The sequence below is a fragment of the Artibeus jamaicensis genome, unplaced genomic scaffold, assembly GCF_021234435.1.
Source record: "Artibeus jamaicensis isolate MK-2021 breed Jamaican fruit bat unplaced genomic scaffold, CSHL_Jam_final contig_327, whole genome shotgun sequence".
Taxonomy (NCBI): domain Eukaryota; kingdom Metazoa; phylum Chordata; class Mammalia; order Chiroptera; family Phyllostomidae; genus Artibeus; species Artibeus jamaicensis.
Window position 1 is genome coordinate 3,014,989 of NW_026521772.1, and position 15,939 is coordinate 3,030,927.

Consider the following 15,939-nt stretch of genomic DNA (forward strand, 5'->3'; position numbering starts at 1 on the left):
AACATACTTGATATTCAGCCTTCATAATGAGAAGAAGCATTTGGCCAATCAGACTTTTGCCAGCTATGACAGAGATGAATCTTTATTCCTATGACTATTCGTACTTCATCACTTCCTCAGTCAGTAGTTCTTTGCTTTCTAATTCCACTTGAATCTTTTTCTGTGTTGTTTAGTATTTTCCAGTTCCATATTCCCCAAATAAGGAAGTTTATGTTCAGGAGAACTGTGGTAGTTCCTCCAAAGAATCCACAATAATTATGTTTACCCATAGCATTACCTATTTAGTGTGCAGAAGTATTTTCTCACATAAGATTGAGTCTCTGAATATCAGTGTGGGCTAAAGGGCTCAAGTTCTACCCTTACTGTACAACTTTTCTCAAAATGATAGCCTTGATTTTCCATTGAGGGATTTAATAGGTGATCTTCATTAACTTTTCCATAAAACCTATGAAAGTAGGTATTTTGTTAATTACCCAAAAGGTGCTCTGACACAGATACCATTTCTGTATTGATAGTAAAAGATATCTGTATTATAAACCCACAGGAAGTTGTGGAATTTAAAAATGTTTACCTGTGTACTTTTTTAAAAAATTGAGTACTTTTATTTCGATATAATTATAAACCTATGGAAAATTGCAAGTGCAAAAAACGCTTTACCTAGATTCAGCAGTTATGTACACTTTGACCCATCTGCTCTATCATATTTTAGCTACCTTTATGTGCATAGTTTCTTTTTTTTAAGGATTGTATGTATTTATTTTTAGACAGCGGGGAAGGGATATAACCACCATACTGTTCTCAGTGTCCGTGAGTGTTTGTTTTTCTTGTTTATTCATTTTTTGCTTTCAGTTTTATATCCCACAGCTGAGTGAAATCATGTGGTTCTTAACTTTTTCTTAGTTCGCCTAGCATGAGAATCTCGAGTTCCATTCATGTTGTCACACATGGCAGTATTTCGTCTTTGCTTATGGCTGAGCAGTAGGTATGTACCACGTTCTCCATCCAGTCATCTGTCAGGGGCACTTCGTCGGTTCTTCTATCTTGGCCACTGTGAATAACGTTGCAATGAACGTAGGCGTGCGTACATCTTTGCAAATACATGTTTTCAAATTTGTCCGGCAGATAGCCAGAGGAGGGGTCGCTGGGTCACATGGTAACGATTCTTTACGTTTTTGAGGAACTTCCATGCTGTTTTCCATAGTGCCAGAGGACCCGAACAGACACCTCTCCCATGAATACATACGGATGGCCAACGGACATATGACGAGATGCTCAACTTCAGTAGCTGTTAGGGAAATGAAATCAAAACTACGGCGAGAGGCCGCTCACCAGCTGTCAGAGTGAATGGCCGTTATCAACGAGACCAGCAATAACCGCTGGTGGAAAGGCTGTGGGGAAGGGGCCCTCCTTCACTGTCGGGGGTGGGGTACGCGAACTGGCACAGCCGCTGCGATTTTCGTAATGGCTTCTGTTGCAGAGAAACTTCTGAGTTTTATAAAGTCACGGTGTTGGTTTTTTTTCTATTATGGCTAATGCTTTCTGTATTCTGAGAAATCTTTGCCTACCCTCAGTTCAAAAATTATTCTCTTCTGGATTCTTTTACAAGCATTATTTTTATATTTCCCATTCAGGTTTATTTTCTATTATAGATTAATTTTTGTGGGTGGTTTGAGGTGCTGTGATACAGAGTAGAGCTTAATGTTATTTCTATCTTTGTTCAGATCCACAGTTCCTTATATATATAATTTTTATAAATATGTATTTTATTTTATTGTTGTTCGATTACAGTTGTCTGCATTTACCCTCCACCACTCCCTGCCACCCCAGCCATCCCCACCCAGAGCCACATTTCTGAGTGTTTTTTTTCAAACAAGAAAAAAATTACAATTTTAAGTTTCTCTAATTTAATATATTATGCTTTTGGGAAAGTGGAGTATATCAACATTAATATAGAAACTTATAAGTTTAGAGACTGTAGAAGCAAATGAAAAGGAGTTTATTTCTTTATGATAATGGAAATAATTAGAACATTTTAATATGATTAAAAGAATATTTCTAAGTTTACTATTTCTACATTAATTAGAGACTTTGTGTGAGAACCTTTTTATTGTACACATTATGCAAGTGAACAAATAGTATTTTTAGTTTTTCAGATGAAATCATCATTTTTTATTTAACTTGCAAAATGATTTGATTGCCATTTTATATCTCTTTTATTGGTGGTCCAAAGTCTGTCAGGCTTTCCATTCAAAACCCCTATTTTCAGGAGTTTATGAGCAGACAGTTGAAAAAAAATTAACCAACCAAAATCTTGGCACTCATGATCTTGGTGCAATAGAAGGTACTTACTTTAACAAAATTTTAAATAGTCAGCTCTTTTTTTAAATGGTAAGCAGCACAAAGAGGAATAAAGGAATTTCTTTGGTTATATAAATAGAGAATATTTTTCCAGACAACTTACCCCAATTCAATTTACAAAGCAAACTTTTCCCTTCTAGAAATCATTTAAGTATGTATGGTCCTATGTTCCAGTTGCCACAAGATCTTGCCTCAAGACTTTTTTCCTTGCTGTCTTTCCGAGTGAATATTCTTTATCCCTCTTCTCGTTTTCTACCCATTTCTGTTTCTCTTAATTCTCCATTGTATATGTACAGTAAAAATGGCTTTAAATTTTGACTTTCTCTTGTCCCTTTTCTCCACATTGTAGTGCCTACCTATTCCAGCAAACAGCGCGTGACTACCTACCAATTGGAAAACAGTATGAACTCCGAGAGAAATAGTATAAATAGCAATGATTTTCTTGAAATTAAATGTCTGAAATCCAGACTTTAAAACCTATTCTGAAGAGCTGTCCCTTAAAGAGCAGGCATTTAGTTAAGCTTTTTTCCTTCCTCAGGCGAGTGTGAATGCCGGCTCGAGTACTTTCACATTCTGTTTTTAACCCACTGTCATTTGCATGGTGAACACTTAGCTACTATTGGTCCGTAAAGGTGTCTGCGGGTTTTTAGTTGCTTTTATTTCACTTCTTTAAAAAAAAAAATCATTTCCTGAAAACCTAGTACAGAAATGTGACCTGATGAAGGAAGCAAGATAATCTTCTGGAAATCTTTGCTTTTGCTCTACTCTGAAGGTAATTTGCTCCAGGCAAGAGATTTTTGGGTGCTGCTGAAATTTCGGAGATCTGGGAAAATGGGGTAATAGAATAACACGACACCAGCTCTTAAGCAGCAACATGTGTTGTGGTTCAAAGCCACACAAAGAAAGCTACTTAAGCAGTTGAATGTTTTGGACTAAGCGGACAAGTGTGGTTCGGCTGCAAAGGCTGCAGAGTAGAGGGAACTTCCAGCTTAGAGAAGCTGTGAAAAAATGGAGTCGTGGAAGATGAGCATCTTTAAGAGGCAGACATCACCTTGTTCTCCAAGCTATGAGAGATCTCTATCAGAACCTGCTTATGCCATTTCAGAGACAGGAACAAGCTTAAGGAGTTATCCATGGTGTGGTCCAGTAAAAAACAAGAGGAAGAAGAATGAACATGATGTGTTCAATCTGGGAAAGCCATTGGGTGCTTATCGGTGGCAAACACACCCCAGCCTTAGGTGCAAAGGGGACACAAGGGAAAGTATGCAGAATAATAAAGAAGACTCGGAGGGAGCACAGCAAGAGGTCCTGCCAAAGATGGTGGATAATGCTGCTGCTGCTGCTGCTCATGAGGTCCTTGGAACACCAGCGAAGAAGGTGAACCGGGCCAACCCCCAGTCACTTCGGGTTCCCTTCAGCAGATCTGTTTCAGAGCCAGAACCTCGCTGCAGAAACAGATTTGTTAGACCGTGGCCGACTTCAGTGGAGTCTGAGCAGCAGGGGTATTTCATCCGTGGCATTTTTTCGACTCTTTCCAATGGCTTCTCAAGGATGCTGAGTCTAAAAGGAGATTCCACCAATGAGCCAGTGAGAGAAGGTATATTGTGATGAATGAGGGGGAAAGGGGACGACTGATTTAATCATTATTGGAATTTTACTGGGTTGTGTTTTATAGTGAGGTAAACCATACTATTTGCTCAATATAAGCCAAATTTATTTCATTAGTACATTTCTTTAAAAGTGATAAATAGTACTTCAGAGACCCTCTTTAAGTGAGTAATGATAATATATATATAAATAGTAAAATGGGGATTTGGTTAAATTAAAGATTTTTGTATTATGTTATACTCTAACTCTATTTTGGAGCCTACATAAAAGTGCTTTTGTTTTGTTTTGTGTTTTAACCTTTAAGTTTTCCATGTTAAATGCAGTTTAGAGGGAGAGGTAATTGAATAACTTCTACATGACAAAGTTGGGGGTTAAGAAACAGAATTTTTACTATTATCTCTTTATGTGCTATTAGAAGGAACAATTTATAGCAGAATTGTTTTGGTAGGTTTTAAAAAGTTGAAATTTTGATTGGCCCGTGTCATAAACATACACAATTAGCAAGTGGAAGTAAAAGATGCAAGTGTTGAATGTGTTCAGGTGACAAAATTGAAATTTGTGTTTGAATCATTCCAGAAAAGAGTCATCAAATTTTTAAAAATCTTCCTTAGGACTTGTTTAATTTTAACAATGTTTTATGTTGGTGATATTATTGTTTAAGCCAAAAAAACCCTCTTACATTGTTATCCGATCGCCTTGGCACTGACTGACATGACCTGATGAGTTGTGTCAGTCATGTGTCAGAACCTCTGCTTGGTCGGTTTCTGTTGTTGAAACTTGAATGCTGAGACTTCGATACTGTCTCCTCCATCCAGCTGAGATTATTTTTGGACAAGCCATGACTGGTGGGAAGCTTCAGCTGATCTTTACTGCGAGATTGACCACATCAGCAGAATTTTAAACTCTAAAATTGAGAATTAAAGAAGTTTGTTATTGGTGTACAATTGAATTTCTTTTAAAATAAAGTTGGAGAATGCCCTAAGGGTGGCATATCAGTGAAGAATTAAGTAATTTTCCAAATATGTGCGTGCCAATAATTCAGTGTTTTCCCTAAACTCTGCCTTCCCTAGATTTTTCTTTGCTCAGTGAGTTTTAATGATACTGTCACATGTTGATGTCTTCTTCTTACTCTTGGCTTATACATAATTACCCAGAGTAAAATCTTTCTTGATGTGTCTTATTAACATTCCATTAAAATTTTTGAAAGACTAGATTTTTCCTTGCATTTCCTTGGATGCTAATCTGTGTGTTTCCTTGTCAGATGATCATACGCTGATGTAAAGGAGCATCCAGGGAAATTAAGAGTTTAAAATAAATTCTTAGGATCAGAGCCTCTCAGTAGTTAACATGTACACATTTGATAAAAGAAAGCTATAGGTTTAAAAAAATACTCGTATTTATAAATTAGTTAACTTTTAGTTTTAGCAAGTATGCCCAGCTGTCAACTGTGTGCGAGGTGTTTTGAGACTGTGTAACTGCTTTTTATACATTTTGGTCTGCTTAAGAAGATATGTTCTGTATTGAAACATCCTACTATCTTACCTATTTGAACCATAGAATAATTACGCATGCGGAGGAAGCACGTGCAGAGTTTAAGGTACTAGTTTATTATAAAGGACTTTAAGTACACAGTGTCCCTATCAGTCAGATCAGCAATTTGTGTTGAACAGTTACTATGATAACCGTCAGCTCTTCACCAGTGGGGAGTCAAGCTCTTCAGACGGAACTGCACTTCTTCATATAGAGATCGGAGCTGGTTCTCGCCAAGACATCTCCCTTTCTCCCTGGGAAGCAGCTCCCCCCGGCAGACAGTCTGTGTCCGTGGTACTCTAACCTTCCGCAGCTGTACTCTTCATTCTCTTTCCCTAGGCTGGCCTGGGCGGCCTGAATTCCTCTTACATCTGTGCCAGTTACCATTTGTGAAATTTAACCTCTGCATTGTTCTTTACATTTTTGTGGAGAACAACATTTTAATTCCTTCCTCACAAGTGATGAACGAAATTTGAAAATGCAGTGTAAATTACAGTTTTCATCCCATTTATTCATAAATCCTGTGTGAACGGCGGGGTTCCTAACAGTTGCTATTACAGTATTGTGGCAAAGTCTTGAACTATTAGAACAGAGATGTCTTTAGGACTATGTTAAGAAAATCAATATATTTATTAACTTGAAACCCACTAGTGTTTGTTACTTTTCTCCTTTGGTATGAATTGCAAGGTATGAGAGGCATTAAATAACATATTATGTATTCAAAGCATTTAAAACAGTGTTTGGCACTGAGCAGTTAGTTGTATGTCTATCAGATATTGTTTCTAAGAAAGTGAACTTAATTCAATAGTTACTTTTTTAAAATAAGGAAAAAGAGGATACCTGATAGGTGAGTTTTTATAATTACTGAATGTAAATCATCCATAATATTTTAGTCTTAAATTCTCTAAACTCAAACTTGTTCTGAGCATGTGCATGTTCTGAGCATAAACAAATAATCATTTCTTATAAGTGGACACAATTACCCTCAAACTTAAGGGGAAGGAATATATATATACTACGTTAGGGTCCCTAACCAGTTTAAGAGGGAAAAGCTGAAAGGCTTCAGCACTGTTCTGTGTTCAGCTCCCCAGTCATGCAATATTAAAAAATTAGCCCTGGCTGGTGTAGCTCAGTGGATTGAGCACAGGCCTGCAAACCAAAGGATTGCAGTTCAATTCTCAGTCAGGGCACATGCTTGGGTTGCAGCCAGTTCCCAGCGGGGGACACATGAGAGGCAATCATACATTGATATTTCTCTCCCTCTCTCCTTACCTTCCCCTCTAAAGATAAATAAATAAAATCTTTAAAAAAATTAAACATTGTTCTAATAGCCAAAAGTAATTCCAGCTACATTGGGCCCATGGCTAAGCCTGGAGTCAACATGCTTGCAATAGGGGAAAAAAATTGAAACACCCTTTGAGAGAGGAGTAACTGGACAGATTACAGTGTATCAGATCCACGAAGTTCCAGATAGTCTACACACCTGCCACTTACTAGCTGTGTGAAACTTAGAAGGAGCCATACAATTGCACAGGGACCTGGGATGTAAGCCATAGCTATCTAATGCATGTAACACTTAGAAAGTAAAAATTACCAGGAGGCAGTTTTTGTTCCTAAATGATTTTCCTCCCTCTATTAGTATGCATAGGTAGAAATGAAAGCTTACATAAATAAGGAAGTGGGGTTGAATGCAAACTGTAAGTGAAGAAAATATATAAGAAAGGGAATTAAATATACCTTAGGTAGTTCTCCTTTCTGGTTATGGCTTACCATATTTTTAGGACTATCAGACACACCTAGGTTTTAGAAGAGGAAAATAGGAAAAAAATTTTTGAAGCAAAAAAATGTGGTAAAATATTTCATAACCTATGACCCCGCTCCACCACCGCCCCCTCCCCCACAGTGAGCCAGGTAAGCTACATTCATACTATAAGACTCACCCCCTTTCTTCCCGAATTGGGGGGGTGCATCTTATAGTCCAAGAAATATGGTATATTATCTCTGTCTACATTGTCGTAGCATTAATATCCTCTGTTCCCAGTGTTGGTTATATTTTCAAAGACCCCCTAACTTGGAAAGTAGAAGACTTTATTTTTTTCTTCTTGATAATTAAAAAAAAATTCTCATTCAGTTTCTAACAACTTTTTCACTCCAGATCTTGTTGAAAAGGTCCTTTTACATTAACTCAACAATTGTTTATTGAGTCCCCGAGACACTGTTCTTGGTGCTGGGAACGTAGCCCATTATTTGTTGACGTGCTGCTTTCTCACTTACTCTAGGGAATCAGTAGCCGTATTAGAAAGTGAAGTTCTCTGAGTTCGCAAGATGGGCGCATAATAAACAGTGGGAAGGTCCAGTCGGCATCAGGAAGTACCTAGTGCGTCAGATCTTTTCTGTAATCGGACCTTCTATTTGTTTTACGTTATCAGTTAAAAGAGTTGTCTCTGCAAGTTCAGAGAAATGTATTCTTCCTGTGATTTCTCTGAAGAATCTGTATTTCAGCAGCATGCATAACACCCACCCAGCTAACATTTTCTTGCCCATCTGTTGCATCTAAGCTGTCCTGAAGTTGTTGATCCAATATTTTGTCACTCACGATATTTATGTTGTCTGTTGTTAAGCAGTTTTGAAGGTAATAAATAAGTCTTTGAAAATTCAGCCAATAAACTTTAATTCTTTAGGCTATTTATGTATAGATCTAATACATTTAAAATTATTCAACATATCTGTGAATTTCTTTTATTTTCAGTAAATATTTTCTGGGTATATTAATCTGCCATAACAAAATAGCACAGACTAGGGAGCCGAAAAAAACAAATTTATTTCTCACAGTTCTGCAGGCTGGAATTCTAAGAGTAGGGGGGTGGATGGTGCGCTCTCTTCTGAGGCAGGAGATCTGCTTGTTGTGTTCTCACTTGACCTTTCTTCTGTGTAGAGGGCCTTTAGTGTCCCCCCCCCCCCTTTTACAGACACCAGGCCCGTTAGGTTAGGGCCCATCTCACTGTGACCTCATTTGACCTTAATTACCTCCTTAAAGGCCCTGTGTCCCAACACAGGCACTCTAGGAGCTGGGGTTCCAGTGTATGATCTCTAGGGGGACACAAGTCAGTCCACAGCACCAGCGAACAAAGGTGCCACAAATTAAGAGGTTATTAATGCAGCGTATCAGCATAAAGGGTAAAATGTCACATGACACAGTTACGTACATTCTCAAACTTTAAAAAATTTATTACGGAGTTGAGTGGCTTTAGAGAAAGACTACATCGTTTTAAATTTGTTTTATTTTTCTCATTGTACATATATGTGTGTTTTTAGGATGGTTGAAATGAGTCTAAAATATGTGCTAAGTTGTCTTCCTTTGTCTTCATTTAAGACTTTCATATATAGTCTCATCCACTGACCGGTAATGCAAGTGGCAAGGATGTTGGACCGTCTGACAATCTGTTGCGCTGAAATGTTGAACTTGGCCTCTACTGGGCATGTCAGTTGTTTGTAGTTTTTTTCTGTTATAATTTCCATTTATGGAAATCTTTTTCCTGTTGGCTTATTTCCTTGGGGCATACCAAGAAAAATGAGTTTTATTTTGGAATGTGACTATCTTGTAGTTTATTATGTATTGTAAAGTTTTCCATTAGAAAGACATAAGACATTAATAGTGTCTGTAACAATTTAGGAGTTTCCCTCAGGACCATATGAAACTTGGACTTGAGCATTCTGTTTTGCCCTTGTGGTGGTATTGCTGTTGCTGCCACCGCTCTCTCAGTGAAGGGTGAGGTCAAGGCAGTGATCGCTGGGGCTGGACAGATGGGTTCAGGCTTTAACCTGACCTGCTGTCCAGTGAAACAGCAGAGAAGCTCCAGGTGACTTTTCTGAGCTTCCATTTCTCATCAGTAAAATGTGAAGTGATAACGATCTTGTTAGTGTTGTGAACAGTCTGTGAAACCAGGTGCCTAGTTCCTGATAGGTATTTATTTAATAAAAGCTTTTAGCATTGCTGGCTTAATGAGTGGCCATTTCTGTTATATTTTAATGTTATTGATTAGCGAAGAGGCACATTTTTTCTATAAATCATTTATAATATAATGTTTGATTATCATTCAGGTAAAATCTCTTGTTTCTTTTGATTATTTATCAAGTGGAATCTGAGTAGCTGTGGCACTGTTTTATTTATTTTCACTTATTTTATATTGTAGGTTTTAAGTTTATTTGCACTTATCCCAAATGTTCTTGTTTTCAAATAAAATCGGAGCAGTTTAATACAGCTTGTCAAACCTTCTAAAGCGTGTTTCTAATTTCCCTCTCGTTTCTTAATTATTCCAAAAATTTATCTTCACAGTTAGTAAAAATATATTCTTATATTTCATCATTGTTAAAATGTATTTTTGGAAATGCTTAATTATTCTTTCTGGGATAAATTTAGTTGTATGATATGAGATCCAGAACGAAGCAAATTATTTGCAGTATTACTAACAGTTGTACCAGCTTATTCATTTCTACACGATTTAAAATATCCGGAATGTCTCTATGTCTGTGTTAAAATGTTCCCTGGAACTTGTCTTATTTCACAGATTTTTCTATTTTTGAAAGCAGTAAGGGTTTGTTCCTCCAAAGTCAAGAGCCTATAAATTCTATCACAGACAATAATATAAGGAAGAGCATTAAAATAGGTCATAATCCTTAGTTGCCAAATGAAGCGTTTGAATTTTAATATGAATTATTTTTAATATTTAGTTTTCATTTCGGGAACGAGGCAGATAGATAGATGGTCGTTACATAACACGGTGCAGCTTTGTCTTGTGTCAGAGTCAGACCTGGGGTTGATTCTGGCTTGGCCTCTTTTTAGCTGTGAAGTAGACCTAATCTATCCATCAAATTGCTGTAAGAATTAAATAAGATATTACTTGTCAGGTGCTTTATGTAATGGATAGTAAGGACTCAGTAGTAGCACCCAGTGGAGGGCTGGAGGTACCTGGCAGAGGCAGTGCGCCTGTTCCCACTTCCGTTTAGTGACATTGTGTTGGTAGCTTCAAATGAACCACAGGGGGACTATTCCGGCCCCAGAGATGTCGCAAATTGCAGGTAATGGTGTTTCAAGGAGAGGTCTTTGTTCAACTTTTAGCAACACACTACTGGTGACACCTATTATTATTTCAATCTTTAAGAGAGGTAATAACCAGTGTTATTACAGGAAACATGATTTTGACTCTAGATTTAAATAACTTTTTCTCACATTTAAGAAAATTTATGCTTATTATTTTAAAGTATCAGGGTTGACTATTGGGTTGTATTAAGTCCCTTATTGTCACTTTATATATAATTTTTATCACTTTTCCCTGTTATTTTACTAGCATTGAATGTCTGTGATAGCCCATGTATAGTGGATAATTATTTTAAGGTATTTTTTTGCTGAGATATGCTAGCATGTTTTTAGAATTTTTCTTGTAAGTCATCTCTGTTCCTGCCTCTCAGATTACACAGTAATTTTTAGGATCCTATTATTGAATGATTTTTTAGATGAAACCTATATAATATTTTTAGACCATTAAATAAAATGTAATCCTCTTCTGTATTTTAGAATTATATAAATAAGTGTTTGGAAATGATCCTTAGTGAACTCATTCATGGTACCTTTATTATTCACTGATTTTTAAAGATGATTTAAAATTTTGCATGCCCTATTAATTATAACTGTTTTTCTGTTTCTCTTGTTTTATTTTGATGTTTTATGTTTTTAAAATTACTTTCTGTGTTTTCAGTTTATTAGTATGTGCTAAGTAAAATAACTTCCAGCATTAACAAAATTTATATTTATTTTTGCTCATTTAAGTAAGCTAGTATAACATTTAAGCTAATGGTTAGGCATAATCAGTAAGAAACTTCCTTTAATATTTTACTTTGCTTTACTCATTGAATTTGTATGAAAGGCTCCACTGAAGCGATTCTTGAAAGTAAAATTTTCTTGTCCTTTTTGTCTCGTGCTTGCACGATCAGGTTTCACTCTTTCCGTGCGGTTATGCAACTTCTGAGCAGTCTGACAAGTAAAATGAAAATATATGTGCCTTATGTGCAAAGACTTTTCTTAACAAATAACCGACCAGTTTGATTTTTTAATCTAAAACAAAGTTGTTTAACTTAAAGTCACCTTGTCAGTAAATTGATAAAGCTAAAGGAGAGAGCCAGTATCCTAAGGAATAAAAATTCCTGGCCAGTTGCTTTATTTACTTAAAATATTCTAGCTCCTGGGCCGAAAAAGATTCTTTAGCCATTATTCCACCTTCTCCCGGCTGCTGCCACATTTTTCCACGCTCATTTTAGAGAAATCTGAGTTGAGAAGCCGTTGATTACTGAGCCCTCCGATAACCAGAAGACATTATTGAGATATTCCATGGAAAGGATTTGACCTGGTGTTGTCGGTGGTTAATGGCGACATCAACCACACAGTACTTGTTCTAGAATATGTGTAGTACCTTGAGTGCTGAGCCGCCCCTAACCTAGGGTAGAATTTATCTCTTCATAGTGGTGCCATCTGATGGTCTCCTCAGGGGTGTGTCACCATGAACCTGCCTCTTCAGCTCTAGAATTTGCTGTTAATCCCAGATTCCAAAATGACAGCTTCTAATTTTAGTGCCTAGGTTAAAAACTAGAATTCTCCATGACCACTCTTAAAATTTGCCTAGTGATCCACATAATTTTTTTTTAACTGTATTTCTCAATGGGGCCATTTCTTTGCTCCCCAGGCCTATGGAGATTAGTGACTCCTTGGTTCTCAGTTGCTCCTGGCTCTCCAGTAGTCCTAAAAAGCGAAGCAAAAACCCCAAATACAACAATAATAGCAACAAATGAGAAGGCACTTGGTTTTAAGTATCGTGATCAATAGTTTATTCCACTAGTTGAAACTTTATGATGTGTCTTACGCCAGACACAAGGCATCTCTGGCATTTACTTTAAAGCAAAACAATCTGAGACTCTTCACGGGGAGCTCTGATTTCTTAATGTAGCCAGATTCTTAAGAATCTGGATCTTCCCCCCTTATTGACTCTCTTCCCATTTTCCTTTGTCACCAGCCACTGAGGATGGGATGGAAGTGAATATAACCCTTACCTACCTTCTGGTAGTTTGCAGCACAGTGAGCAAGCAGATGATGAAACAGATGAGTCACGGTCCCGGACAAGATGCCATGTAAAGTAGATTGGGGTTAATCAAAGTCTCCCAAGCCACGGTAGGGAGCATTCTGGGATTATTGCAGACAGAGGGACACATTATTGCAGGCAAAGGCCTGGAGCACACCTAGGGAAAACGGGGAGGAGTTCACCCAGTGAAAAACATGTAGGGTGAGAACATGGATAGATGTGGCTGGAAAGGGGCAAAAGGTTGTTGTTTAAAGAGTTTCTGCTCATTGCCAAGCTAAGGTTTTTGGATTTCAAAGGGAACAGAGATTTTAAAGTAGGATTTAAGCTTTGTTTTTTAGGAAGGTAGTTTTAACATTAGCATGGATGATAGACTGATGATGGAGAAACACAATTAAATTGTGCCCGAGTTTGTTAGACATACCAAAAGCCTAAACGAAAGAAGAGTTGATATTAAATGAGTACAGAAACTCAAATAAAAAGACATTTCTGAAGTAAGTTTGACAGTTTGAGTAATGCAGGCCACTAGGAATGGATAGCAACGGGTTCATAGATCTGGAAAATTGTGACGCTTTTACTTAAATTTGAAAATGAAGAGGGAAAACAAGTCCAAAGGGCAAGACAGTGAAAGTGTGGTAATTTCTACATCCTTGGTTTTTCAAACTCTGGGCACTTCTTACGTGTTTATCTGGTTTACTCCTCCGAATCCTCTGTGGGGGTAGAGTTATTCTTTACTTCTTTAAAAGTAAGGAAGTAGAAACTCAGAAAAGGTTCAGTACATCCTTAAGCCCACCCAGCTCGTCCGTGGTGGGCCCCAGGTCTCTCTGACTCCAAACCCATCTCTGAGCATCTGATGTTTGAGAGGTTTTCAAGAACCTGGGACTCCTGAGGAATAATGAAGCAGGAACACGGCAGTGGAGATCAGTTCCCACGTGATGCTATGCTGTGGGCGTCGTCAGGGCACGCACGTTGAGAGCCACAGGGGTGGATGTGGCAGGTCACTCGGCTGTGGAAGGGGGTTGTATAGTGTGAGGGCACTGAGAGTGTCAGGACCAGCGCCCTGACCTTGGCACATTTGGCCATCCCATTCCAGGCTAACCCGAGGCTGTTGGCTGAGCCGCTCAACTTTCATGATGATAGACTTGGAGTTGGTTACCCATCGCGGTAGTGGTGGCTGGTGTAGTATTCCTCCTTTACACACACACACACCTTATTTTTGTTTACCAGATTTATTGAGCTATAATTCACCTACCATACAATTTACTCATTTAAAGTATAGAACTCAATTGGGTTTTTTGGAATTGTGGTAAGGTATATACATAACCACAAAATTTACCATTTTAACCTTTTAAAGTGTGTTCTGTGGAATTAAGTACATTCACTTTGGTGTACAGCCATCACCACTGTCCGTTTCCAGGATGTTTTCATCTTTCCAAACAGAAGCTCGGTACCCATCAAACACCGGCAGCCTGCCTTTCCCTCCCCCAGCCCCTGGGAACCCCATTCTACTTCGTCTCTATGAATCTGACTATTGCAGGTATCTTACACAAGTGGACTCATACGGTATTTGTCCTTTTGTGCAGTTTAGTTGTTTTGAGTACACTCACAGAGTTGCACAGCCACGCTGCCATCAGATTTACAACACCAGCAAGAGCCTCAGCACTTACTAGTGCTTATTTCCCAGTTACCACCCCCCCTGCCGCTGCCTCAGCTCTAGGAAACCACGACTGTGCCTTCTGTCTGTAGGTCTCTAGAGGCGCCTATAGATTTCACATAATGGAATTAGGCGTGTGTGGCCTCCTTTATTTAGTGTAATGTTCTCAAGGTTCATCCAGGTTGTAACATCTAGCAATACTTCATTTCTTTGTATGGCTAAATAATATTTTATCGTGTGGCTATACCACATTTTTATTTATATATTCATCAGTTGATGGACATTGAGTTGCCCTTACTTTTTGGCCATTACCAATAGTGCCGCTATGAAAAATCATGTACACGTTTTTACGTGGATGTATGTTTTCATTTCTTCTGGATCCATTTACCGTGATATTTTGTAAAGAATGTGTCTGGAGCCCAGAATAATGATTTGGTGTTTTGAGGCCATAATCATATTTAGATTTCCATTTGTTTTCTTTTTTTTAAATTTTTGGTCATTATATTTATTTTTAAAAATTTTTATTCATTTAGAGAGGGAGAGAATATCAATGTATGGTTGCCTCTCGTGTGTCCCCTGCTGGGAACTGGCCTGCAACCCAGGCATGTGCCCTGACTGGGAACTGAACCGTGATCCCTTAGTTCACAGGCCCGCGCTCAAACCACTGAGCTACACCAGCCAGGGCTCCATTTGTTTTCCAAACATGTGACAACCTTGCTCTTTTATTCATGTTTTATATCTATATAGTCATTTATGCAATAAATATTTGTGTCAGGTATTTTATAGTACTTTAATCTTAATCAAATAGTTTCAGTAATTAACAGTTTCCTACTCCTGTGCTGAAAACATAACTGTGACTATGTTTTTGGTTCTGTGTGATTTAGTTTCCCACTAGAAGCTTGACTGTAATGAACATGGCCATTTGTCTTCACTGCCAGGATGGTCGTCATATTTTTATCTGCCTGTGACAGTTTGTAGCCCATTTCTCATGCTCAAGGCCTGTATGTCTTTGTGAGGCGGCAAAGAGAGGCGTAGGATGGGTAATGACTCCGACTCTGTGATTATGAAACCTTATCCATGTGAGTCCACAGGTTCCTAGTGACTGAGCTTTTAGTCAGTAAACCACAGGAATTTTCCCCGTCTTTCTCATGTGAATTTTCTCATTGAGATATCCTTAATTTCTTTTCCTCTTCGCTTTTAGTTTTTGGATTTGTTGGTGATTGTTTTATTCACTTGCTGTTACAAAATGGAAATCCTGTGTCATGCCCACACTCTTAGATGTTGCCACCAAAATGTCAAAATAGTTAGAAACTTATGGGATACCAACCCAACTATAACTTAGCACTGCATATAACTATAACCTTGGTCAAAAGAAAGGGTATTTTGAATGCTATGTGTGTGGTTTGTTGTTCTGGAATAAAGTGGTATCTGTCGGTTAGGACATAGGAGTTGTCAGCGTTTGTGGGTTTATTCCCAGATTCAAGGTTTTTTTTTGTTTGTTTTTTGTTTTGTTCCAAGATACGCGGCATCCATGCCTGGTGTATATTTAGCAAACTACTTTATATGTAATGGATGTACTATAAATACAGTGAAGGTTTTATATTAGTAGCAGAAAAATGTACAATAAATTACTGACAATATATGTTAAATAATGATAGCTGT

The 15,939-nt window shown here is 37.9% G+C and overlaps 1 protein-coding gene across 6 annotated transcripts in view; it reads left to right on the forward strand.

Moving 5' to 3' along the window:
- Positions 1-15,939, forward strand: part of RASAL2 (RAS protein activator like 2) — a 271,470-nt gene that overhangs the window by 90,707 nt on the left and 164,824 nt on the right. For 2 of the 6 annotated variants that reach the window (XM_037145584.2, XM_037145587.2), the window contains exon 1: positions 2,630-3,955. The exons of 3 other annotated variants lie outside the window; for them this stretch is intronic. In XM_037145584.2, coding sequence (XP_037001479.2) covers positions 3,367-3,955 — 589 coding nt within the window. In that variant the 5' untranslated portion in view covers positions 2,630-3,366. Of the gene's footprint in view, positions 1-2,629; positions 3,956-15,939 lie in introns of those variants that run through there. One more of the 6 variants, XM_037145585.2, reaches the window with a different exon arrangement.